This window comes from Xiphophorus maculatus, chromosome 22 (genome assembly GCF_002775205.1).
Source record: "Xiphophorus maculatus strain JP 163 A chromosome 22, X_maculatus-5.0-male, whole genome shotgun sequence".
Taxonomy (NCBI): Eukaryota; Metazoa; Chordata; class Actinopteri; order Cyprinodontiformes; family Poeciliidae; genus Xiphophorus; species Xiphophorus maculatus.
The window spans coordinates 18,724,878-18,751,806 of NC_036464.1; the positions used below are offsets into that span (position 1 = coordinate 18,724,878).

Sequence of the window (26,929 nt, forward strand, 5' to 3'; positions counted from 1 at the left end):
CAACAGGTGTTCAATAATGTATTTCAACTATCATGAACTTGTAATTTACATGCTAATGTAATATTCAGCCAGTTTGTCACGGTATAAGATGCTCAAACTAATGTAATTCCCCAAAATTCTAAAGGTTACAGCGCGATACAAGCAAAGGTGAAAAAGAAAATAGGCCTACTTGGTAGCTGATATGCTCATAACAGTATTTACCATTACTATATTAATTGCAAGATTTTCTATTGTGCAGCCCTAATTCACATGTTGGAATGACCCAGTCAAAGCGTGGACACTTCTTAAAAATCCTTTGACATTTCCATTCCACTTGACAATTGTGCAATACTTTATCACAAAATCTCAACAGAATACATTAAAGTGTGTTTGTGTGACATCACAAACCCGTCTAGACAAATAGCATAATTGTATACCCAGTAATTTTGGTAAGCACTCAACAACCCCAAAAAAGTGGATACAGCCCAGCCCTACTTCAGTGGTCAGACTGAAAAAAAGCATCACTTAGCCCCACTGTTTCACCACTTGTGAACCAATAAATTGTTATTGCAACAATTTACTAATATTACGCCTGTCTCATGGCTCCATAAACTAAACAACAGTCAGAAAGCACAAGTTACTGCAACTATTTGGCTATGACAAATATAGTTTACATAGATTATATTTACAGCTATTGATAAAATTGCAAAAAAATCGTTGCACTCTTATAAAAAAAAAAAAAACAACCTCGCTGTCTCTCTAACCTATAATAGATGGTGGTTCAGAGAGGGGAAAGCAAATTAGGTAAATGAGGAAAATGATTCACTTAGCCTAATTGTAGGTTGTTGCCACTGTTTCGCAAAAAACATGTTGTTACGATGTGTACACACAGTCCCACCAGGAGTCTGAGCTTAATCACAAACACCACAGAACTATCATTATTAGTCTGAGTGACAAAAACCCGTCCACAGAGAGGTTTAAAAAGTTATGTGCTGTATTTTTTAAAAACAAAATCATGATTATTTGGAGAGAAAACGCTGTTTCTTTCCAAAACTATGTTTTAAGCTTTTCAGGATAAATGTAAAAAAAAACAAAAAACACACACACACATGCCCTCAAGCAGCATCTTTCACATTCGTGTCTCTGTGAACGTCTCCAAGGTATTAAAAGGGGAGTTCTTATAAAGCATGCCAAGAGTACAACTGTAAACCCAGAGACCATTCAGGGTGAGATTTTGTTGTCACTTCACCCTCTACTTACTGATCTAAAGCCCTGGAAACCCAAGTCGCTGCCAGTGATGCAAATGCTAAACTTGTAGTTGCTGAGCAGCTAATAATTTCCATGTTTTTCTGATGTAAACCATGCAAAGACAGGGAGGCCATGCACAATATCCGATCCAAACATCAGTTTAAGCGAATAGATTAGGGTTTATTACTGGGAGTTATTTCACTTACGTCCCTATTATTTACCAGAATTCACACTATTCAATGATACTCAACTCTAGTTCTGTACTTTTATGTGCCAGATTTTGCATATTCTAGCCATTAGACAAGGGTCAGAATGAGCAGAATGAGACTGTCATGTTGTAGTAGCATTTAGTAAAAAATGGTTTGGGCATGAAGCTTGGGACTTGTAACCTAGTTTTAAAACAGCATTAACTTAAATACGAGTGATTGGTGGCGTGCCTTTAGTTTCCATTCCATGACTGTCTATGTTTTACAAGAAAAAATTATATTTCCAATTGCAAACATTGGAAAATGTTAATAGTCTTGAATCAGCAGTGTGCAGCAACAGGTGGGGGAGGGGCAGCACTTCATAACTCTTCTCTACAAATAGCTGGTCAAAAATCTAATTAAAATAAAGGCATCTAATTCACAACTCCTTCAGCTTCCAACTTGAAAAACAACATTGGGGGCTTGCTATCTAAAATAATTACCAGTTCAATATAAAATTCCCTTCTCACCCACCGCGGGTGGTTCTTATCCTCTGAGCTCGGGTCCTCTACCAGAGGCCTGGGAGCTTGAGGGTTCTGCGCAGTATCTTGGCTGTGCCAAGGACTGCACATTTCTGGACTGAGATGTCTGATGTTGTTCCTGGGATCTGTTGTAGCCATTGGTCCAGTTTGGGGGTGACTGCCCCGAGGGCCCCGATGACCACAGGCACCACTGTGGTCTTCACCTTCCAGGCCCTCTCCAGTTCCTCCCTGAGGCCCTGGTATTTCTCTAGTTTCTCGTGCTCCTTTTTCCTGATGTTGCAGTCGCTTGGTATTGCTACATCTATCACAACGGCTTTCCTCTGTTGTTTATCCACTACGACAATGTCTGGTTGGTTCGCCATTACCATTTTGTCTGTCTGGATCTGGAAGTCCCACAGGATCTTAGCTCTGGCGTTCTCCGCCACGTTTGGGGGTGTTTCCCACTTTGATCCCGGGGTTTCCAGTCCATATTCTGCACAGATGTTTCTGTACACTATGCCTGCAACTTGGTTATGTCGTTCCATGTACGCTTTCCCTGCCAGTATCTTGCACCCTGCTGTTATGTGCTGGACTGTCTCAGGGGCCTCCTTGCACAACCTACACCTTGGGTCTTGTCTGGTGTGGTATATCTGGGCCTCTATTGCTCTGGTGTTTAGGGCCTGTTCCTGGGCGGCCAGGATGAGGGCCTCTGTGCTGTCCTTGAGTCCAGCTTTTTCCAGCCATTGGTAGGATTTACTGATATCAGCCACTTGGGTTATTTGCTGGTGGTACATCCCATGTAGGGGCTTGTCCTGCCATGATGGTATCTCTGGCACCTCAACCTCCGTTCCCTGTTGTCTGAGATATTCACTGAGCACATTGTCTGTTGAGGCTTTGTCCCTGATGTATTTATGGATCTTAGTTGTTTCGTCCTGGACTGTGGTTCTCACACTCACTAGTCCTCTGCCTCCTTCCTTGCGGCTCGTGTACAGTCTCAGGGTGCTGGATTTGGGATGGAATCCTCCATGCATTGTTAGTAGTTTTCTAGTCTTAATATCAGTGGCTTTTATCTCCTCCTTTGGCCAGCTAATTATTCCAGCAGGGTATCTGATTACTGGCAGGGCATAGCTGTTTATTGCGCGGATTTTGTTCTTGCCATTGAGCTGGCTTCTCAGGACTTGCCTTATTCGTTGGAGGTATTTAGCTGTGGCTCCTTTCCTTGTGACCTCATCGAGGTTGCCATTTGCTTGTGGTATACCTAGGTACTTGTAACTGTCCTCTATGTCTGCTATTGTTCCTTCTGGGAGTGAGACCCCTTCTGTGCGGATGACCTTCCCCCTCTTTGTGATCAGCCGACCACACTTCTCTAGTCCGAATGACATCCCAATGTCCGTGCTGTAGATCCTGGTGGTGTGGATCAGTGAGTCGATGTCTCGCTCACTCTTGGCATACAGCTTGATGTCATCCATATAGAGAAGGTGGCTGATGTTGGCCCCATTTTTGAGTCGGTATCCGTAGCCAGTCTTGTTGATAATTTGGCTGAGGGGGTTCAGGCCTATGCAGAACAGTAGCGGGGACAGAGCATCTCCTTGGTATATGCCACATTTGATGGACACTTGTGCAAGTGGTTTGCAGTTACCATATATATATATATATATATATATATATATATATATATATATATATATATATATATATATATATATGATTACTGGCAGGGCATAGCCCTCATCCTGGCCGCCCAGGAACAGGCCCTAAACACCAGAGCAATAGAGGCCCAGATATACCACACCAGACAAGACCCAAGGTGCAGGTTGTGCAAGGAGGCCCCTGAGACAGTCCAGCACATAACAGCAGGGTGCAAGATACTGGCAGGGAAAGCGTACATGGAACGACATAACCAAGTTGCAGGCATAGTGTACAGAAACATCTGTGCAGAATATGGACTGGAAACCCCGAGATCAAAGTGGGAAACACCCCCAAAGGTGGCGGAGAACGCCAGAGCTAAGATCCTGTGGGACTTCCAGATCCAGACAGACAAAATGGTAATGGCGAACCAACCAGACATTGTCGTAGTGGATAAACAACAGAGGAAAGCCGTTGTGATAGATGTAGCAATACCAAGCGACTGCAACATCAGGAAAAAGGAGCACAAGAAACTAGAGAAATACCAGGGCCTCAGGGAGGAACTGGAGAGGGCCTGGAAGGTGAAGACCACAGTGGTGCCTGTGGTCATCGGGGCCCTCGGGGCAGTCACCCCCAAACTGGACCAATGGCTACAACAGATCCCAGGAACAACATCAGACATCTCAGTCCAGAAATGTGCAGTCCTTGGCACAGCCAAGATACTGCGCAGAACCCTCAAGCTCCCAGGCCTCTGGTAGAGGACCCGAGCTCAGAGGATAAGAACCACCCGCAGTGGGTGAGAAGGGATTTTTTTTTTTTTATATATATATATATATATTAGAATTAAAACAAGGTTATAATAAAAACATAAACAAAACATGCAACTGTTTTGGTACATTTTACCATCCATTGTGGTAAAAATGGATAGACATACATTTTCAAATTGCTGGTGTTCTGCTAGACACCCTCGTTAGGAGATCGATCTATGCCGTCCCTATTACCAGTACATACCCATATACTCAAAAATATATGGGTAAGAATATCAAATAATTTCTCTTTGCATGTGGATGTTTTTGATTAATTGCAGAGATTTAAAAAAATTAATTAATACAAATATTACAATAATTTATTTGTGTATAACACTGAGCACCCTGCTTCCATTAATTGTGCTCCTGATCATTGTTTGGGCCAGCTGACTCACTTGTGAAATATGTGAGATTATGACCTCTGAGTAAACCGCGTTGCAATTCAGCAGGCTGTGAGTAGCATGGGGAAAAGCACTTTAAACTCATCAATTGTCAAAGCAGGTACAAAAATAAAAACGCAGTAAGTGGATAAGGGGCGAAATTACTCCTGGTGGAAACATCGCATTACACGTGGAATGGATTCGCTTTGGACCGTACTGTAAGCACACAGAATACACAGCAGTTTTATTCTGCAGAGGAACATTTTTTACTGAGCTTAAGGCCCACATTTCCTTTTTTATAGACATAGCTTAAGAACAGAAAGTAAGGCTAATACTCTCTACAATTCTACATAATGTAAAAATATTAATGTGTCAAAAGGGAATTTCAAGATTACATTTGCAGTTATGCACATTAAAACACACACAATAAACAGAACAACTGTGAAGGCTTCAGAGATTATTGGAGATGGAGACGATGTTGAGAAGAAACATTGACTGCAATATCAGAGTGTGCAGTGTTGCAAACACAAATGGCTGCTTGGCTGTAATATTTCAAGACCATGCAATAACACTGCACACCAACAATACATTGGGTCTCTTAATTGGAGCTGGCATAATATCCATGATGCACCTGGCTTAGATCTATTCAACAAAGTTGCAAAAACCTTGATGGTTGGGGAAAACAAAAAGAAAAGGTTGAAAATGTTGGTGAATTGAAATAATATTGAAAATTTTAAGTTTTTTTTACCCTAATTTATACCGATGATAAATTACAAACAGGTAGACTATTATTCCTAATTATGTGACTTCTGAAGACAGTTATACTGGATTTATTTAGGGGCAGCAGATTAAACCAGCAGACCTTTGAGAATGTTAGGTATCCTTAAAACCATGTATTCTACTTCTTCTTCTTTTTCTCCTTCTTCTTACAATTATGCACTAATTTGAGTCAATCCCACACAATGCATATAACTTAATCTAGTTATAATTACAGACACCTAGTTAAATTATCATCTATTTAAAATTTGTCTGAAACTTTCTTTTTTGTAATTATTGACTAACATTGTGGCAGAAGTTTTCAATGCCCCATTGTTTAAGACTGCACAGTTTCACCATTCACAGTAGCATTGGCAATATTTTGCAATTCCAGACCAGATGGTTAGCGTGGCTTAGAAAAAACACACACACACACACAAAAAACAAACTTCTGCAGACAGACTACCTGGATGCAGCCAACAATTTGAATTATTGTTGTGTGGGAAGTGATTACAGCATGATGCCCTTTGGTTCGTTCCCCAAGGTCAAGTCGCAGTTAATTTTCCGGGAAAGACAAAGGAGCGAGATCGTTACAGTCAATATAACAGTGGATATAAAAATATACTGGGGTTCTCATAAAATGGTTTCATTATGGTCCAAACGCTGGCCTTACCACATCCAAATATATAATGCTATCCAATCAAAGCACAAGCAGATGTTACAGAGCTGTAATTTAAATAGATGAGGCTGAGGGAATCATTTGTTACGAACAAAATTTACTTGCACAAGGCTAAAAGTAAGAGCGTCTGATTCTGTACTTTTTGGCAGTTACTAATCGCCGTTTGTAAAACAGTTCTACTGTGCACTCTGTACTCGCTTGTCACCATAGTATACATATGTAAAATATTTTGTTAACAGCTGCAGGGGGCAAAGGTCAAAAGTTAAAGCAGTTTCAAGGGTGAGAAAGTCTGAAGCTCCGACCCACCAGACAGATCAGCGACTGAAGCAGAGCAGACATTTCCACTCCGCATCCAAACTGCAAAGTCAACAAGAGCCGTTTCAGCCATGACGTAATAAGGACAAGATCGGGAAACAAGATGTTGGCAGAAAAACAAAAACAAAAAAACTGACAGGCTAAACTGAAAAACTGTTGAGATTCACCCGAACAGCTCCATCATGTCACATACACAGATGCAGAAGAGCACAAACAGAAATGTTTGGGTAAGCTTGCGTGACGTGGCGCATGGTATGTCCGGAGGACTCCGACTCGGGGCCGGCCCCTGCTTAAGTTGTTTTCCTGGAAGAGTTCGAGATGACATGGAGCTTTGAGGAATGTACGGAGCAGCGAGGCAGCCACCAGGACATTCTCGAGAGGAGCCACATGTGTGCATGCACACATCTGTCTGTGTTCAGAATAAGACCAGCTGCTTTCCAAAATATTATATTAGAACACCATAAAATTTACTGATGGCCTCCTAAAACCCCACTACACAGAATGCACTTTAAACTAAGTGCAACGTTGAAACACTTGAAATATTCCATGTTTTCTGTTCTGCAAACTTTTGACACAGAAAGCAGCTTCAAAGCAGTTCACAACAACTGTGTTCCTCTGATACTGATAGCGACTTCAGCTCCACCAAACCAATGCGTCAACATGTCGCACCCTTGTTTTGAAATTAAAGACAAAATGATCTCAGCCTTTCTTGTAAGATATCTGTTTATTGTCACACGACAATTGTTAAAGAGACACAGACAGAGGGAGAGGCTTATTACTAAACATGAATGGGTCAGTCATCAGCATTGAGACATAGACTCTACAGGGAACTGCATCCGTTCCCTATAGAGTCAATAGAGGGGTACACGGCTATGCCCCCCCCCCACCTGTAAATGCCCACTGCCACTCAACTGCTTGACAGATGGCTACTACACTTAAAAAAAAACTATAAATATTTTATTTAGCAAAAAACAAGAATAAATATGTTGTGTTAACAAGTATAAAAATGATGGCAGCATCATGCTATGACCGATATGAATGTTATTTTAAGGGAAGCACTAGAAAGTAGGGATGCGTAATATTGGATTTTTTGGTCGATATCCAATATGTCGATATACTAAAACTCATTTGGCCGATAACCGATACCAATAATAGTATTTTCCCAAAGCTTGTAGAATCAACTGCTGGTGAGGTTGATTTTTTTTCTCCGTGGTTAACCGCTCTCTCACTTTCCCTTTTGGCCACCATGAACTCATCATAATGGTGGTTCTTGAGATGGTTAATTAGGCTAGAAGTCGTAGGACTTCGCTGTCGCTCCTCCTCGCATCACTGATGCTGAGCAGTCACCACAAATAGTAGTTTTGCTATCAGTTTCCTACACTTTAAAAACCTTCCACACGGCTGACGTTTTCACTTGGTCCTGCTCTCCCGCCGTGATCACAACAGGTACGTGTGCGTGACGTTGTGCTGTGCTGCAAGCATCATTGTCACTGGTTTGCCATATAAAAACAGCACCTTTTATATCGGTGAGCTATTTTGACAGAATGGTCGATGTCCAAGGTTAAATTTTACAGCTAAAATCGTCCGATACCAATATCATGCCAACAATATCATGCATCCCTACTAGAAAGCCATGCATGTTATGTAGATTGACTGGTAGCATGACTGATGGCCTCCTAAAATCCCAATAGCTGGTAATTAACCAGCTAATATCATGCTATTAGATTTGTGTTACTCTGTAGCAGATTGACAAAAAAGTATATTTACCAAAGTATACTTTAACCTTGAGAACTACTACTTCTAAATTTAGCTGGCATTTATTCTGTTTTTTTTTAATATGACATAGATAATTATGGCTGTATGCAGTACTAAATCCTAAACCTGCAATATTATGTCTGAATATTTCAATGATGGAACTGATTGTGATTAACCCAGGCGTTACTCACATTGTCTTTTTACATCAACACACTGCCTCTACTACTGTCCTCGGGCTTTAGCAGCTTAGTCAGCACAATCTACATGAGAGGTGAGTCTTAAAGACAATGGCGGTCAATCCATGTGGTCAGTTTATAAGGAAGCAGAGTTTGAATACATGACCTCTGAAGTGTTACAGCCTACAATATGTTGCCTTTAAGTCGTCTATGCAATACAGTTTATCACGTATTGTGAGAAATTTCTTGTCATAATAGGTATTTTGATTTATCATCATCACAATAATTTCCAATTGATGATGTTTAAAAAGAAACAACTAATCTGTCCATATTGTCAAGATTATAATTTGTACTGTTTACTCCACTGTTTGTTTAATGAGAGTCAGTGTAAATAAATATCAATAAATTTAAAAATATGATTAAATACAGTTACAGTGTAACTGTATTTAAGTCTGGTGATACAAGTCGCACTTTTTATGTTACCGGTGTCCTAATGAAGCATATTACAAATAAATATGTTTCTCATATTGTGGTATTTGTGTTTGTGGGGCTACGACAGTTGAGCCATTCAAGTCACAGCCACCTCAGAAAAAATAGTTCTTATCAATACATTTATCATTATCACAATAGTACCACAAAATATTGTGTTAAAACTTTAAGTCCATATCGCTCACCAATACTCTGCATTGCAATATTACATATGTTGATGCTGCAACATATGATTATGACAGTGCAGAAATGGGAATGATTGCTGCTTTTGCCTTAAATATGTCATTGAAATCATGTTGTGGATTTAGATTTTAACATAAATGCCAAGTTTGTACTCAAGGTTATAATACAGTGGCACTCTAAAACTAACCCAGTCCTAGTTCTAAGAGAAGCTTACATTATTCCTGGCAGCTCAGCAGGAATCGGTTATGTTTTAAGCAACCATGATGAACACTGGCAATAAAGAAAGGCTAAAACATGAAAACCTTGAGTTCAGCCAAGCCTGTTTCATCAGCTGTACGCATAAGCAAACTCTTCTGCTGGGAAGCAAGTAAACTGAATGTTCAGGTCAATTTCAGTTTAGTCTACAGACACACATCAAACAGCAAACAGGAACTTGTGTGGCGACACCTTGTGGTCAGAGAACGTAAGTTCGGCTACAACTTTCATGACAAACAGGGAAACTCGTTTTTAACTTCTTTAAATTTAGGGCCTCATCCACCGACAAATTGCAAAATAAATCTATAATTTAATTTCCTTTTCAGCTACTTTATGTATTGGTGTTAAAGTCACAAAGCAATAATTGGAAACATTAATTGCCTTGCCTTAATTGCTTTGATTGATTATTCCAAATAACGCACACGAAACTTAATTTTGTGCCAACATGGTATCAAGAAAAACCAACATGTCCGCCACTACAACCATACTTGCTTATCAATTAAGTATCTGAAAGAGTCGGGTAGTTGCTACTTTGTTACAAATATTTAACATCGAAATTAGGACATATTTACTTCACTGGAGTTTTTTGTTTTTATTCATTTACCTAACAACATGATTTCCAGCTTCTTACGGTCCACACGGAACCTCTCCTCGGTCCACTCCGGGTCTGGTAGCGGATGGGGCCCGCTGAGGTCCTCCTCTGATCCGGGGAGAGGGGAGTCGGTGCTGCGCTCGCTGTTTGAGCCCTGGTCCGACTGCTGCTGCTGCAAGTATCCGCTCAGAGTGTCGCACTGGGCAGCCATGGCGCCGCACGGTAACTTTCTCCAGGGGCCACAGCGATTTGACTTTTAAAGCTAGAGTTAAATAAATAAAAAAGACAATAATAAAATAAAAAAATAAAAAAAACAGACGTCTGTTAACTTAGAAAAAATCCGTCACTTCGAGGCGTCGTGCGTGCTCATTGTAGGGCAGTCGAAGTTTTTATTATTATTATTATTTAGAATTTTTCCTCCGCGGTTACTTCAAGCCCAGTCGTTTTCCCCCCATTGGACAGACTCCTAAAAGTAAGCAGCAGCAGCAGCAGCTCAGAGATCCGCTCGCTGTTGTTCGTCTGTCTGCAGAGTTAACGGAGCCTCTACCAGCACACATACCAAGCAGCTCCTCGGGAAAGTTTCACGTGTCAGACTCCTCCCAGAAAGTTTTAGAACATCACCCCCTCCCCACCTCACGGGTTCCTGCGACGATTTCTAAATTTTCACTGGTTCCGAGAAAGGTTCTGGATTTCATTTGTTGTTTCTGGTTGAGCAACTTCATGCATCACTTGAAAGAAGAGGCTACAGCCATTTTTTACACCTTAAAACATGTGCATTCAAAAGTTTTTACGGTATTAAAAGAAAACGCGAGGCCGTCTTTGAATCCTGGAGGGAGCCAATGCATGAACGGAACCAAAGAGAAATTTAGAGCAGGCCATCTTTGAAATTAGATGCTACATGTCACTGGCCACTTTATTAGGAACACCCTACATGTACTAGGGTCTGCCCCAGAGAGTCTTATGCAGTTTCTACTGATGCGTTGCTGACCTCCTTTTCCACCACCTTCCAAGCTACTCTATTGGACTGAGATCTGGTGACCAGAAGAAGGGTATCAGTGTCCAATGAACTCCTCGTCATGTTCAAGGATGCAGTTTGAGAGGATTTCAGTTTAGACTACATTTCCTGCAGAACACAGCCATCAGAAGACCGGTATGTGATCATAAAGGGGGAGATATATGCAATACTTAAGGTGGAAGTGGTGTTTCAACAGTGTACAGTTGGTTGGAAAGAGCCCAAACTGTGCCAAGAAAATATCCCCCATGGCATTACACTACCACCGCCGTTAATAAAAGCAGGATGAATCCATTCTTTCATGTTGTTAACACAAAATCCTGACCCTGAATATTGGTGCTCAAATTGAGACTCATTAGACTCAATTTTGCCAGTTCTGGTGAACTTGTGTAAATTTTGGTTCTAGATTTATGTTTCTTAGCCAACATGAATATTATGGTCTGCTGCTGTTTCCCCATCTACTTCAACATGTTGCACATTCAAGAGATGGTATTCTGCCATCTCTTGCTCCTAAGGTGGTTAGGAGCACCTGCTCATAAGGTGGTTATTTTAGCTCTTGTTGCTTTTCTCTATTGTCCATTCTGGCTAATCTCCTCAATCATCAATAAGGAAATTCATCCACACAACTAGATGTTTTCCTGGACCACTCAGTAAACCAAAGAGATGGCTGTGCATTAAATCCCAGTACATTGGCAATTTATACAATATTCTAACTACCCCATCTGGCAACAATGACCACATCACATTCAAAAGTCACTTACACGACCATTTTCACCACATCTACTTGTCTAAATTCACTGCGTGAGTTGCTGCCCTGGCCATGGCTGATTTGCCATCTGCTTTAACAAGCAACTTAACAGATGTGCCTAATAAAGTAGCCAGTGGGTGTACATAAAGCGTGATTCTGACTCAGCAGGCAAGTAAGTTTTTGTGACCAATAATGACAGCCATAATCTGATTGCTAGACTTTTTCTTATTCCAGTTAGCATGCTGCCGATAAATCACACGCCATTTGTTGCTACCAGCAAGTTTCTTCCAGATATTTTACCTGTCCCTCTAGAAGTGCTAAAACGTATTTTTTAAATTGGTTGGCTTTTAGTTACACTACATCCACTTTCAAGAAGATTGATGTCAGGCTATCCTGAACTAAAAGCACTTTAATATTGTGGATCATTTCCCTTCTTGTCCACCCAATCTGTATAACAGTTTCAACAATTTACATGTTGATTTGATTTTAAGAATTTGAAGGTAGTCCTACTTCCTTATTGTACAGTACCCCTTGCAGCAAAAAGGACCATTACCATGATGCTACCAGCACTGAACATTATTACAATGTTCTTAGGTTTGAGTCTCATCATGGTCCTTTTAACATACCTTTTGCTCTTCCAACATTAAACTTTTTTCCAGAAGGTCCACAGTCCAAAAACATGACTGATGGGTTGATTGGTCTGTCTAAACTCTTCTTAAGTGGGAGTGTGTGCTTGAAAGATTGTTTATCCTGTCTGTGTTGCCCCGCGATGGACTGGCCATCTGTCCATTGCAGGATCGCCTAAGTCAACGCCTCTTGCCCGTTGATTGCTGGAGATGGGCACCAGCACCCATCATGACCCCACTAGGGGCGGGTAAGAGAATGAATGGATGGATAATAATGGGGCTGTATGTAGTATTGACCTGTGTAGATTAGAGAAAATTCATTGCAAATTTAAGCTTGTGCACCCAATTGTTTGAAATATACAAATATATAACCACTGAACTTATCTGTTGCAACATGTCTATTGCATCATAATTACTGCATCATATAAAATAAAATGAACAATTTAAATAATGAATGCTCAATTACATAGCAAAAAAAATCTTTTGCCATAATAAATCACCTAAAATGGTTTCCTCCTAGCAAATAACCACAATCTGATCTAGTGAACTAAACTGGCCTGTTAAAGAATGGCTATGAAGCTCAATGCAGACTATATCTGCATCATAAAACCTTCATTTATCTCCATATCCTGCAGGAATTAAATAATAAAAACAGCTAAAACCAGTTCACCTTATATAAACACTGTAGATTTACTACACAATAGAAACAGCTGCATAGAATAAAGTACAGACTATAAAATGGCATTCTCATCATAAATAATGTCTGCATGTTATATGACTAGAACTCTGAACTATTTTGTTGCAACATAATGTCTTTCCTTGAAATGAAGTTTAATTTATGCTAAAATATAAATTATTTTTTAAGTATAGCAAGATAGAAATTAAATATTTTGCAAACTGCAAAAACTTTAACTGTAAAACATAAAAACAATCAACTGGGAAAGCATGTCTGCATCCCTTCACATAAATAAGCACTAATGAACATTTTAAAAGAAATATCTTCATTAATCTGTATTTGCTAATTGTACAAGAACATTGCGACAGCTGTTGCAGAAGATAATTCAATTTTAATTTATAGAACATCCTTTCTATTTTTATTTCATCACTCCAGCAAAACAGTAATAACCACATTCCACATAATTAGGCATTTGGCAAATAGACCAAAATTAAATGAAACAAATCATGTGGAGGGGAACAGATAACGCCTCATTAAAAACGGCTTGGTTAGTATAAAGTGAGGTGTGCCATCTAGTGGTCATGTAAACTATAAAACAGACAGTAACGGGGTTAAATAGTCCTCCTATAACACATTGAATGAGGGTTGCTTTATAAAAAAAAAAAAGTAAATGGAATTCATATTCTGCTAAATATCTTTATTTCAAGATAATGAAAAATATAAATACAAATCTGTTCAAAGAAACATACAGTCGCTCCACCGCAACACTTCAAATAAAAATATTCAGAATAATAATTCCAATAATGCCAAAATAGTAAAACGGGTAAGTCAAGTAAAACCTCAGTAGAGAAAGTGCATTAAGCATATTAAACACCTCAGTTACAACCAGTGTGGAGAAAGCACTTGAACAGTACTGTCATCTGTTGAGAAGTTCTGGCAGAAGTTGTTGCTTTATATTTTTCTGTCACATTGCATACCTCTGGGTCCATTCTCTAGCTAGCTTGTTATACCTTAAGAGGACAAATAAAGACATAATTAAAAGAAGAAAATAGATTTGTCAGATAATTTAATACAAAAATACTTACTTTTGTCTATCTGTCTTGTAGATCTGTGCAATCTCAGGGACGAGCGGATCATCGGGATTTGGGTCACAAAGAAGGGAGCAGATGGACAACAAAACTTTAAAAAAAGAACAAAAATGTGTGTAAAAGTAGTGCCTTTTTGTTTGAATTTGCTTTACACTTCCTGCTTAGATCTTTTTAGGAGCTATCTATTGAAAAGAAAACAAATGAGCAAAAAGGGGAGATTTTCTTATCGTATGTATGCTCCATCTTTCTCCTGCTTCTTGTGCACTCCACACAGATATCCGACACGCACTGCCTCACTTTTCTATCTTTCTGACTGTATTTTAGCTAAGAGCTTCTCAAGAGAAAGGAACAACTCCACACCAAGTCTTCAAGGTCGGTTTGCAATTAACACCCTCATTTCATGCCTCTAGACAAACTCTTCCTTTTGTTTTAATGGCATAGGAAGACAAAGTGAAACACTTCTGTGTTTGCCTGGTTACCCTGTGGCAAACACAAACTGATCACCACATGTACCACACAGCTCTTTTATGGACATGTAGAAAGATTCGGCTGCAGCTCTCACATGTCATGTATAATACACATGTGCGTCTCACGCACAGAGCTGACACAACCCCAACTCAAACATCACAGCCTAATAACATTCTTCTCAGGTTAAAATGCACTTCTAACAAACAAGACAAGAAATTGCAAGTTTCACCTAATTCCTAATTGATTTGGCTAATAATTGCCAGACTCTAGAAACTCTGAAAAATGGTCCTGATGGACTTGAACATCTCTGAACGTGCACTGTTCAGAATAAGACATTAAAAGCAACACAAATATCTCTAAGACATTACATTGACATCCCACAAAATCCCTTTAATTCCCTCACATTTAGACCAAAATGGCATACATTTGGTAATACACCATTATACATGGAAAGCTATAGAAGTTTAAACCATAGTGTACCAATTTATTTAGGTGCTGTTCATTTCATCCGTTTGAATCTTTTAAGCTGTTGCCACTGTGCATCCCACCTTTTTGGATTCACTTTATGTCAGTCATGCAACCAATTCATATTACAAGAAAATGTGCTTATATGGCTAATTACTATATTATATTTAACAAAAAGCAGCAGGTCACTTAGAATGACCTGTTCGATCATAAGTATCTTAATCTGGCATAAGTGTCAACAAGCCCACACTTGTGTCAGCACAAAAAGAAATAAAATAAACTGGAATTAGCATGTGAGAAAGATGAGACTTGAGCATTTTCATGGTGAATCGTCTCAATAATTTATGAAAATAGTTAAATACAAGGAGAGATGCAAGGATATGCCAGACTACATCTGTATAAAATTGGTAATTACTGGTCCCAAAATAGAAGCAAAAGGGATAAAATGAAGGTGCAAATTAAACCGGAGCCATTTATTTCACACTATCTCGAATTATCTTGGAATGAGTTGTGGTGATGAATTGCCACAAAAGCTTAAATCTCACATATACCTGAAAATTTATATGACAGTCTATTTCCATTGATTTTGATTCTGATCCCGTTTTGGGCCAGGCTGTGACCTTGAACAAACCAAAATGACTCAGCAAGAAGGACATAAGGAATATATGTACCCTTTTTTCAAATGTTTTGTGAAATCTATTGCAAATATGATAACAGTGACAATAAAAAGACTCAAACACTTCATACTGCTCTAACAATAACATTTCACAACTTGAAAAAGGGTACTTCCCTTCAATGTTTAAATTAAGCAGCACAACTATGCCACTAAAGACTATATTAAATTATATTTTTAAATGTAAATGCTGATTTTATTGATAACTTCATGGAAATAATGAAAAATAAAAATCAGACTGTTTCTCCAGATATTCAATTATTCAGTCAGTTTTGAGGTAAGCCAACAGTTTGATATGATAGCACAATTACTAATTTTTCCATTTTTTCCCCAAGGCAAAGCTAGATAATACAATAAATGCCCACCCCTACATTCCATATAATAAATATAAAAGGAAAGAACAACGGTAACAAGTAAATGACAGAAAATTACTTTAAATCATCAGTTGTCAAAGCAGCTACACAATGTCTACATGTCTTGTACAAACTGAGACAGGATCAGTATGAAACGTGCCTCATTTTTGTCCTTCAACCAATTTACATTTAAAATTGTATTGTTGTGTATCATTTTGACCCACATCTGTTGCAGTGAAGTCTGTAATGAATTGGCAAAATACGAAGGTTAGTTACTGTAGGAGCCATATATACATTTTTGGAACCTAATACAAAATGTTATTTGTGTTTGTGTATTTCCTCTGTTATTTGAAAAAGATAAGCGTCTTAATTGTATTGTGTTTGAGCTTATGACATGGTGCCTTTTGATTGGTTAGTGACTAATTAGTTTATCCAAGACGAAAGTACTAGCTCTTTGTAGAAGTCTGGCACCTGGAGAGTAACACAGTCTTTTGACCGTCACTTTCTATTTGTTTTGAATCTGTTTGTTATTTTTATGTTCTTTTAAGTTAAGTAAAGACTGAAAGATGACCGTCGGATTCAAGACCTCTTTTTTCTAGAAGAAACGTGTCGCGTATGAAAGAGCTTTAAGGGGCTAGACTAGTGAGAGCTTGCCGCACTTACAGTTACCTTTTGAAATCGTAAGAGCAGGGGACCACTGAGACCTCAAGATGTCAAGGCAAATGCTGCCATTGCTGTTTATGTTTGGGTGATAGATTTTTGTAGTAAAGGCGACCTATGGAGAAAAACAAAGCCCAAAAAAAGAAAAAGCTCTTTTTTACAACATGGTTGAAGTCCAGGTATACGAGACTGTAGTTGATGTTTTTATGTAGCAAGTTAATATTTGACAACAAAAATAATGGTTTAAAATACATTTCTATTGTTACCTTTGGTGGTTTAAAGGGATAGTCAGTGGGAAAATGGACAGAAAGGAAAAAAACTCCTCCGTGATAAGGGCTGTCATTCTGAAACACAAGAGCAGATTATTGCCAAAGCATGTCCAATATTTGTGGCTCAACAGCGTCATGGGCTTCAGTGAATAACATTACGGTAGAGTATGCTAGTCTGTGTTCTCCATACACAACAGAAAGAGCTGTAAAGTCAACATAAAACACTATTGTCTAAAGATCTAGAAGCAATTTGGTTTTTAAAAATGCTGCAAGCAAATCCAGAATCCAACAGAAACAGCTTACCGGTCCTGTGATGGTGGCTTGCCAGTGAAACACTTAAGGAAGCAAAGATAAACAAACATCAGGTTACGCGATTAACACACATAACATCTGAGTCACAACTCAGCCTCAAAGATACAGCACTAATTCAAGGATTAAAAACATGGAGAAAAGAACAGATGGTTTCTAAAGATGTTAACAGATGCAGATCCTCACACTTACTGTCTTCTCCTACAGGTCCAGCAGAACATGAAGCTGGAGGGTCTCTCTGCAAGTCATTTAGCTCCTGAAAAGAAAACAAAAGCTTTACTATTTTGCACACCTTAACAATATCAATGCTTACACACATTTACTTTCACTTAGGTGTCAACTAGTGTTAGCAAACAAGCATACAAGAAACTATACTAGGCTATAAAAAAAAACAACCCAAAATGTGTTGTCATTAATGCTTTCATAATGCCGCTTGCTGATAGCATAATAAGCTTCTGCGTACAACCATCACATGCACAAATGTGAACCTTTTTACAAGTCCAATAAATGGCTTGTGTCCTCATGTCGGTCCACCACACTCCGCAATTCAGCGACATCAGCAGGAAATACGATTTTTTTTTTAAATACACAAATTAATCAAAAGTTCGATTGACTCAAAAGCTGATTGCTGAAGCAGCCTGCTAACTGCACAAAACCGAGAAAATGAGAGTTACAACAAACAGCCACCAGAAACGGCTAACAAACAGATGGCTAACATTACAAAGGCGTTTCCGCCGCATAGCTTCATCCTGTCGGGCACGTTAAACAAATTAAGAAAAGACGACCGTTCTCACCTTCTGTATTCTCTTCAAAGCCATGCTAAGTCTTTGTGAGTGGGTTATGAGAAGCTACGGTCTAAACTCTGACAGCTGTCACCCACGACAAGGCTCACTTTATGCCGACTCGTTGCTTGTTTTGAAAAACTGATTAGTTCTTTTGTTTCCGCGTTTTTGTTCGACGACGAAGAATGGGCAGCTGGATTGTGGGAAATGGAGTCTTTGACCCAGTTTTTTTTAAAAACGCAACAGCCCGCTTCAATAATCGTCGCCAAAATTATCGTTAAGACGAACTACTGAAAGCTTAGGAAAACGCAGTATTGCTATAGTACTCTCAACAATATTTAATTAAAACCTTATTTGGGAGAATGCACATTGCTTCCACTCTACTAAAGCAAAAATACATCTTTTCAGTTCCTCAAAATAGAACAAAAAATTCTATTTTGCTCAGTTCCAATTCAAAAATAGGTTGTTATTACCAAAGAAAATTAAAGGTACCAAGTACAAGTCTATGCTGTTAAAGTATGCCTTAAATTAAAGGTTGTTTGGATTAGTATTTGCTTGCAACTGCTATGAAATGACAAATGGCTGTGCATACAGTTGCAAATGTGCACATCATTATATTGTTTTTCAGAAAACAATATTATCAAAAATTAATGTAACATACGGTGTAATGGCACAGACTATACAACAATATAAACATGCCATTTGTAAGATAAACAAATAAAAATAAAGACAAAACTCAAGGCAGGGCAGAAACGGACCACAAATGAATGTGTTTTGATGAAAAGAATAGAGTTTGAGTGTTTTTTCCCCACTCATCAGCAGTTGGCTCATCACGTGTTTAACTTGACACTCAACTCAAACAGGGTTTTGACTCCAGGCCTTTTCAGCTGACTGCCTCCTGAAGACCCAATGAATGCAGCGCATTTATGTCTTTATCAAGCAGATTAAATATTTATTTTGGCTGCGAGCCACTGAGAGATACGACGTATAAGCTGATGCCAGCACTCTTCAACTAACTGGAAGCAAGAAATAAGATGTAAGCAAAAACCGTATGGCAACATCTTAAAAGGCTTTGTTATGACCAAATGATCTGCAGGAAAAACTAAAGAAGGATTTAGCTTAACAGTCTGTAAGCAGAACTGTGACTATAATACTACTACTAATAATAATAATAATGGAGGAAGTGGGTTGCGGTCTAAGAGAGAAATTCAAATGATTGACTTTTGAATTTCTCTACATCTGATTTGATACACAAGAATTAGTAATTGTTACCCGTTACAGACAATGAGTGATTATTTCAGTATTGACATTAATGTAAGGACATGCTAGAGATCCAGTTTTATTGTTGAAAAGAGACAAAAAAAATCTGATACATTAATTAAAAAATAAAAATACAGACAGTTCAAGTTTTCTTTTTAACTAAAAAATAGTTGAGGTTTGCTGCAGATCCATTTAAAAATACTTTATCCAAGAAAAATACAATGAAACCCTGTTACATGTGTTAAAGGACTTCTTGTCAACATTGTGGTTGTTTTCTGTATTATTTCTCTTTTGAGTTGTAGTTCCCCTTTTATTTTATGCATTTTATTTTGACAATTTGCTAACTATTCTTGTGCAGTGTCTTCCATAAATTCATTGTTATTCATGTAACATCTGTTCATGAATTTCTTTATTACTTTGCACAGCTTTTAGATTACCTTGTGGAGAATATGGATCTTAAAATCCAAGCCTTGGAGGCCAGTGTTCTGTACTTATAGATGTGTTTCCGCATGTATAAGTGTCTGACTCAGGTGTCATCATTTGACACCTGAGTCAAATAACGAGGTCAATAGCAGGACTATGGAGAACTTGACTGGAATCAACCTTTTGATTCCAGGGACACACCCAAAAGTTGCATGACACTGGTTCTTGAAGCTTTAAAGCTGGACCTTCTCTGGATCTGGCCACCTCCACTGCTGGCCTTAATACTGTCCTTCAGAGTCTTTTTGACAGCCACTGGACCGTCCGTAAATCGGACGTCGTAAATGTTAAAATTTAAAAAAAAAATTTTGTGACCCTGCAAGCCCTGCTGTTGCCGTTATCTGAATTTACCCAAAGTTATATTCAGCTATTCTATTCTATTCTATTCTATTCTATTCTATTCTATTCTATTCTATTCTATTCTATTCTATTCTATTCTATTCTATTCTATTCTATCCTAGCCCTATTGGTGACCATAGATGCCTCTTAGTTAACTCTGTACCTCTTTGGCTTCCAGGCTTTCTGCATAAACTGTATCCCAGTCACCTTCCTTAGCTCTTTTGCATACTTTCATTCCCCCACCAGTTTGGGTCCTGATTGCTTTTGACTCTTTCATCGGAAAGCACTGAATAGATGCATGAAGCTGGCGTTGAGAGACTTTGTCTTAATGTTGTGGTTTTGTTCTGTATTTTGTGGGGGGAGTTTATGCATAGGTTCGGGTTCTTGTTCAAGTTGTTGTTTCTGCTTTGTTTTGATCATTGCCTATTGCTTGTGATTAACAGTTTTTCCACCCAACTCCCTCATTTTCTGCTCCCCCAGAACCTTTCAATTGTCATTTACTCAGTCTTCTGTTTTAATCCTGTAAAACTCCTCCAGGTTCATTTTGCCCTTTTCAGATCCCCCCGTGTGACTCTTGCTTAGTGCTTAATTGTCCTTACTGTTTTTGAATTGGACAACAGTTGTTGCTCTTATGCATTCTTCTTCACATTCAGTTTATATTCTGCTCTAATACTTTAGAGTTCTTTGCTTTCACCATGAACCTGCCTGCCTCCTGCCTGTATTGGTGTTCTACACAGCAAAATCCCACTGTAGAATATGAACCTGTGCATCTCGCCTTTCTGTGATTGATCAGAATAAAACAGGTAGAAGTCAAATTGATGCGTTAGTAGAAATAATCAAATTGAAGCAAAGATAAGGAGAGATTTTCACCCTTGCAGTTTAACATCGGTATACTGTTTAGTGTTGTTCAGTATTTACCTGTTTTCAATTTTAGGACAGCATGTTTATGATGTTGAGGCTAACAGTATAATTGGGCATTTTTCAGGGAGAGTGAACAGCATGTTTGGTCAACTGAGTGAAGGACCTGAATCTTGAAAGGGTAAAAGAGGACATCAGTGTTAGATAATACAGGGACATACAGCACATAGGGGGAAGGGACACATCTGTCGCCTTTCATGGCTGATCTGTTGGATACGTCAAAGCCAAACACAGCAACAAAACCAAGAAGTATTTATATCCATTTATCTCAGTGGATACCAAAAATGTTTCTAATTAATCATGGTTTCTTACTCTATATTCAGTGTCTGACTAGATCGCATCAGAAGACTGCAAAGTATAGAAGTCTAGAGTCACATAAGTATTTTGGCATTGAAATTTGTTTATTTGTCTTCTTCTTATTGTTATTAGTATTATTTTATATCTGTGAAGCCACCATGCATCTTTTTATTTTGTCTTAACTGAGTTTTTAATCCTTGTACATTTAAAATTTGCAATTTATCTTTCCTAGGTTTTAGGTCCTGAAAACAACTCACCATGATAATATTATCAGAAAAATTATATTGGTTCCATAATATTTTAATAATCTTGTCTGCAAACATTTAATGAAAAAAAAAACCCTCCTACCTTCATAAGTCAGTTAAATTCAATTTCTTTATTCAGCACCAATTCACGATAAATGTCATCTTAAGGCACTTTGCAAAACAAAACAGTCCAAATTATGCATTGAATTAATGACACAGACAGACAGAATAAAATTCAATTGCACACTTTTCAGTTTGATCCTATGACATAGTGCAGTGAGGTTCTGTTGTCTTTCTTTCTTTTGTTTTTTAACCAGTTGAGGGGAAACAAACATTTCCCTCTAAGAAAACCCAGCCAACATCAAATCATTGATTTTGCAGCAGTGTTTTGTCCACACACAGACAACAGACAGCTTAGCAAAGAATCTATTTTAAATTGGATCTTTAGAGTCTGTTGTTAGCAGCCTGCAATTTCTTCACTTGAATCTAAAAAGAATACTAAAAATCCCACAAGTTGGCAGACCTAAACTAACATTAAACTATCAGCTTTCCATATTTGAAGACCTTGGTTATTTTAGAAAAAATGGGTAAAAACCTAAGACATCTGCAAATTTTCATTATGCTTTTTGTCAGTTGTACATACAGTTTGGATTTACCTGAGCCAATTTAGCACATGTATAAGTTTGATCTAAAGCATTCCATTTTAACATTTGTTGTCCTGCTGGAAGGAAAAAACTCAAGACTTTTGCAGTCTGACTTTGTCTAGGCCTGCCCTGTATCTATCTACCTACTTTCAGCTATCTATAAAATATGACATGCTTCTTTCTCCATACTGTTAAAAGACATTCCCACAGCATGGTCCTGCCACCGCCATGCTTAGTGGTGGGATGAAGGTGATTCAATGACAATGCAAAGACCAAAAATTAAGTCTCAGTTTCACATATTCCTGTGCACCATCTTCCTCTACATGGCTTTATGCAAACCTTAAACTGAATTTTTGAATGCCCTTCTTCTTACCACCTTAAATAAAGGTCGGCTTTGTGGACTAGCCGACTACTATCACTACCAGCTGGGACGTAAATTGCTGCAGCTCCACTATAGTTTCCATGAACCCTTTTAGTCTCCTTTAACATGTTGTAAGTAGTCTATTTCTATCGCTAAAGGACCTTTGACTGTCAGAGCTATCACCGCAGTTAATAACAGTCACATTTTGTGCCAGAAAAATAGCCCCACGCCTCCAAAACAGGTTGTAATTTATTCCTCACACACCATTGGTCACACAGATCGATGCGCGCTCGCGGCGCTCCGCGGCGACGCGCCCGCTCTTCTGAGCATCGTTTCGAGGGGACGAGAGCAGAGCCCGAGCCTGAACTGAACCACACACCGAGCGTCCGCCGAATGTTTGCTTCTTCCCACTGCCAATGCACACCCCTCACATTCCTATGTCCGCCAGTTGACACACTGAACTTGAAGGACCAGGCTTCCAACCCTGCCGGGATTCAGGCGTCCTAAAGCGGGCGGCTTGTTTTTCAGGTAAGCCTCTCCCTCTTCTCTCCCCTCTTGTCCTCTCTTTCTGTCTCTTCTCCTTCGGTGATCGTGGTTCCAACTGTATTCGCGCGTTGGTCGAAGGGGAGCGGATAATAACGGGACGCGGATTTTATTTTACGGTTGCTGTCCGTAGTGCTGAAAGGGCATCGACACTTTGTAGTAAAAGCCCAATACGGCACCACTCTATGGCCTCACGGTAAAAAGGCAGGTCGCATGACTTCGCTCTTTGAATGTTATAAGGTGGCTCTTTCTGCAGACTCCACAAGGATGCCGCGAGCGTGTCAATGGGAGGGCAGAATAACAACGCTGCAGATGATTTTGCAAAGTCTTACTCATTTTGACAATGGCTGACCCACTCCAATGGATGTTTCCAAGCTGCGCCGTAGAGTATGATACCTCCTCTAGGGACGGTGTGTTTTACTGTTGTTAAGGTCTTTGTCTCACCTTATCTTTCCTCATCTTTCCATTGCAAACATCCAATCAATGCAATCTCTAATTACAATTACAATGTTTCTGTTTCAGACTAATGCAGAAAACGAGTCCATATGAAACAGTGGCCCATACAACAATAATTTTAGGGTGAACTTTTGTCCTGCCCACAGATAACTTTAACCACTGTCTCTATTTACCAAGCAGGGCTTTGTATAAAATCATTTTTGACACATTTTCTGAAACAGTGTCATTGAAGCATTGTCAGTTTCCTGTATTTATAAGATATATCATGTTTTTTTTTTATTGTCTTGAATTCATAATTTCCATATCTTTGTAACTTCATGTCCTTTGCAAGAGATACTGGAAAAAGTCCCAGAGTAATGTACTCATATGTATGAAGTAATGCACTGCTGCCCCTTCCCCACCTGTTGTTCTGCACTGCTGTTCATCTTGCTAAGGCTCCTGCACATTTCCCTAACACTAAATGAGTAAAATGGACCCCTTTGCTGAGTTGGGGTTAAACATCATTTAGCTAAGTAAGAGCAAAATTTGCAACAAACTGTAGACTGGCTACCCGAGCAGATAACACAACTAATTAACCGGTTCATATTAGCTAGAGATGTACCGATCCAATATTTATATCTGGATCAGTCCCGCTAAAAAAAAAAAAAGATAGATCAGCTATCGTGATAATGCGTCCGATAAATGAGGACAGATCTATTCAGTCTATTTTTATTCTTTGTGCTCTGAGACAGGTCATGCTATTTATTTTACATTATGTTTAGAATAACTAATTGCACTTTCTGAATCATTAAAAAAAAGGATTGTTGCTGTTAATTTTTTGACCAAAGTAGTCAGCCTATTGTTTTTGAGTTGCTTTATAATTTGTTTTGACACTCGCTGCTAACACATTTTGACAAATTGCACTGGCTGAACAAATTAAAGTTGTGTTGTTTTTAAATTTTTGACCTAAAGCATGTGAAGCTGTTGGTATATTTAAGAGTGCTCTAATGGTGCAGTTATAAAATAAATTTGTCATTTAATACATTATTGTGTTTCCTTTTTCTTTCTTTCTTTATCTGTTTTTGCCGATGCTGAACCTCAGATATATGTATCAGTATCAAAAGTGAAAAAAGTGGATTGGTACATCCTTAATATTAGCTCGCTATTCTTGTGTTTACTTCTTCCAAAGAACATATTGATTCTACAAACTGGGCTTTTTTATTTTATTTTAGCAACTGTAAAAAGATGGAATGCTTTGCTGTTTTAAATACAAGTTCTTATCATGCTATGTGATTTTGTGCAAACACCGTGAAATTGGGGCATTTTTACCTCCGGTTATCCCATCTCATATCAGCCAGTGCCTAGAACTATACGAGTTGCCAATGTTTGAGGGTCTTCACCTTCACAATTCATGTTAAAATGTCAAATGTGTTGAAACATGATCCAGCCCACTAGCATTGTTTATGATTCCCGTCTTGCCAAAGGTAAGCACGAGTCACGTTTGGTCGGCTGCTGCTGCATTGTTTCTCTGATGGGCCAAAATATCCCTCTCTGCCTACAACAGGAGCTCCTGACATTTCCCGTGGCAGATTTACTCAAAGGATCATGGCACAGACCAACATCAGCGGGCAGGGGACCAACGGGGTGGCGGATGAATCCCCCAACATGATAGTGTACAGAAAGGTAAGACTGGCGCTATTTTTAGCTCACTCTTGTGTGAGCATGCATGACTCTCTGGAATCAATTTTGCTTGATAATGAGATGTGGCATAGAAACTGCAGATACTTGTGTCAGAACATAAGACATAGGAGATGTTGTCGTAGTTGTGTGAATATGGAAATCCAGAAATATATAACATACTTGTCTCAATGTAGAGTTGTCTCATTGTGATTTTTTTTTGCGAGTTAGCTAATGAAGTAAAGGTTTCATACATCTTAAATTTTGTTTGAAATGTATGTTGAAGAATCTCTGTGCACAGTAGAAAACTCTAGTTCAGTTTGGCCAGTTATAGTTTTTGATAACATTCAGTCCAGATTTCTTAAAAACAGTGAATTCACCCTTTAATTAAGCATGAATGTGGAATCTCAAGTCAGACTTCGAATTGGGCATCATTTGCCAGCAGTGAAATGTACTCTATATCATTACAGTGCTGCCGCTCTTTACAAGGAGGGGTTCACTCACAGAGCCTCCCCCCTAGACAGACTGGTGCCCTAAGTAGTCTGCTATATTTCTAAAATAAAAAAAAAAACTGAATCTGCATGTATTATATTGCCAGCAGTTGCCTATATATCAGAATCATTGGATATTATTGGACAATGTCTTTTCCCCTTGTTATGCTGACATTAAGAGAACATAAAGGAAGTCAAAGGGAATTAAAACATTTCTTATTACACTGAAAGTCATGTATTTCTTCACTGTTAAATATGTTGCTACATTAGGTAATTAAAAGTAGCAGAGAGAGTGAAATGGCCGCACTGCTGAGACACCTTAATCTGGCACTGCTCCAACATTGAGCAAATTAATGAGATTTTAATCTGCATGGAAGATAACATTTGTTTACTCAAACCATGACAGCCAAATGTAGTTGCTTTATTTATATATATTTAGGAGATTATTTACACTACTTCTTGAAGGCGTTTGCATGTTTGCAATTTTTCTCCCTGCTGTACAAAAGCTGTAAAGCTAGATTTAAGATTAACCTACAAATAAGCCATTTAGAAAATTGCTTTTGCTTTAACCGGGAGGGGTTTTAGTTCCCTAGTGGCACTGCCTTTGTGTGATGGTTGGAATTTTTTTTCCTTATCTCCTAATGTAAACCATGCTGTGTATTGGCAAATAAAAGCCAATGCCAATGGATTAGAGCTGATGGCGACCTGTGAATGTATTGAATACTAGCAGGAGTGGTTGTGTATGAAGATATACTGTAATTGCCTGTTTTACTTCACTTTTAGATGGTCCAATGTGGTGATCATTTGGTCCCTTTACTTGTGGGTGACTCAAGCAATGATTGGATTTCTTTCTTTCTATTTTCTCATCCAAAAATGCTCCCACACAATGGAAAGAGGATGCACTTAGCATGATAATATAGACTGACAGGCTTTTTGTTTTTTATGGCACTCACACTGCGTTAAGCAATCTCTATGCCAGTGTGGGACAAGAAGTGTTGCTGTGTTTGTCTCAATAGCAACACTTGCTGTTTTAGAGGTCAAAAGTTTCAGAAGCTAGATTTGAGGAGACTGGTTTGATGGAATTAGTTTAGTCAGTAAAGCCTCTATCGGAAGACTGTTACAATTTGCTTTAGCCTAACAGTACACACTACTAAAATATACAAAG

At 38.7% G+C, this 26,929-nt stretch overlaps 3 protein-coding genes across 4 annotated transcripts in view; 1 reads left to right on the forward strand and 2 right to left on the reverse strand.

The window, feature by feature from the left end:
• The window catches only part of bicc1 (BicC family RNA binding protein 1), a 68,540-nt gene extending 58,040 nt beyond the window's left edge, over positions 1-10,500 (reverse strand). The window contains exon 1 of the mRNA XM_023327847.1: positions 9,958-10,500. Coding sequence (XP_023183615.1) covers positions 9,958-10,156 — 199 coding nt within the window. The 5' untranslated portion in view covers positions 10,157-10,500. The remainder of the gene's footprint in view (positions 1-9,957) is intronic.
• A 3,183-nt stretch (positions 10,501-13,683) lies between these two features.
• Positions 13,684-18,245, reverse strand: LOC102234039 (ubiquitin-conjugating enzyme E2 D2-like). The gene is made up of 7 exons (XM_005808819.3): positions 18,087-18,245; positions 17,485-17,548; positions 17,287-17,318; positions 16,981-17,058; positions 16,724-16,829; positions 14,093-14,186; positions 13,684-14,017 (listed from the first exon to the last, which is right to left on the reverse strand). The coding sequence occupies exons 1-7, from the start codon at positions 18,108-18,110 to the stop codon at positions 13,972-13,974; spliced, it is 444 nt and encodes a 147-aa protein (XP_005808876.1). The 5' UTR covers positions 18,111-18,245; the 3' UTR covers positions 13,684-13,971.
• A 4,671-nt stretch (positions 18,246-22,916) lies between these two features.
• rgs7 (regulator of G protein signaling 7) overlaps positions 22,917-26,929 on the forward strand; it is a 60,129-nt gene continuing 56,116 nt past the window's right edge. For both annotated transcript variants that reach the window (XM_005808820.2, XM_023327488.1), the window contains exons 1-2: positions 22,917-23,146; positions 25,161-25,279. In XM_005808820.2, coding sequence (XP_005808877.1) covers positions 25,202-25,279 — 78 coding nt within the window. In that variant the 5' untranslated portion in view covers positions 22,917-23,146; positions 25,161-25,201. The remainder of the gene's footprint in view (positions 23,147-25,160; positions 25,280-26,929) is intronic.

Coding starts and splice junctions, on each gene's coding strand:
- LOC102234039 (XM_005808819.3), bottom strand. CDS start 18,110: ATGGCTTTGAAGAGAATACAGAAG. Junction 17,319..17,484: donor TGGACCTGTAGGAGAAGACA/GTAAGTGTGAGG, acceptor TGCTTCCTTAAG/TGTTTCACTGGCAAGCCACC. Junction 14,018..14,092: donor TACAAGACAGATAGACAAAA/GTAAGTATTTTT, acceptor TGTCCTCTTAAG/GTATAACAAGCTAGCTAGAG.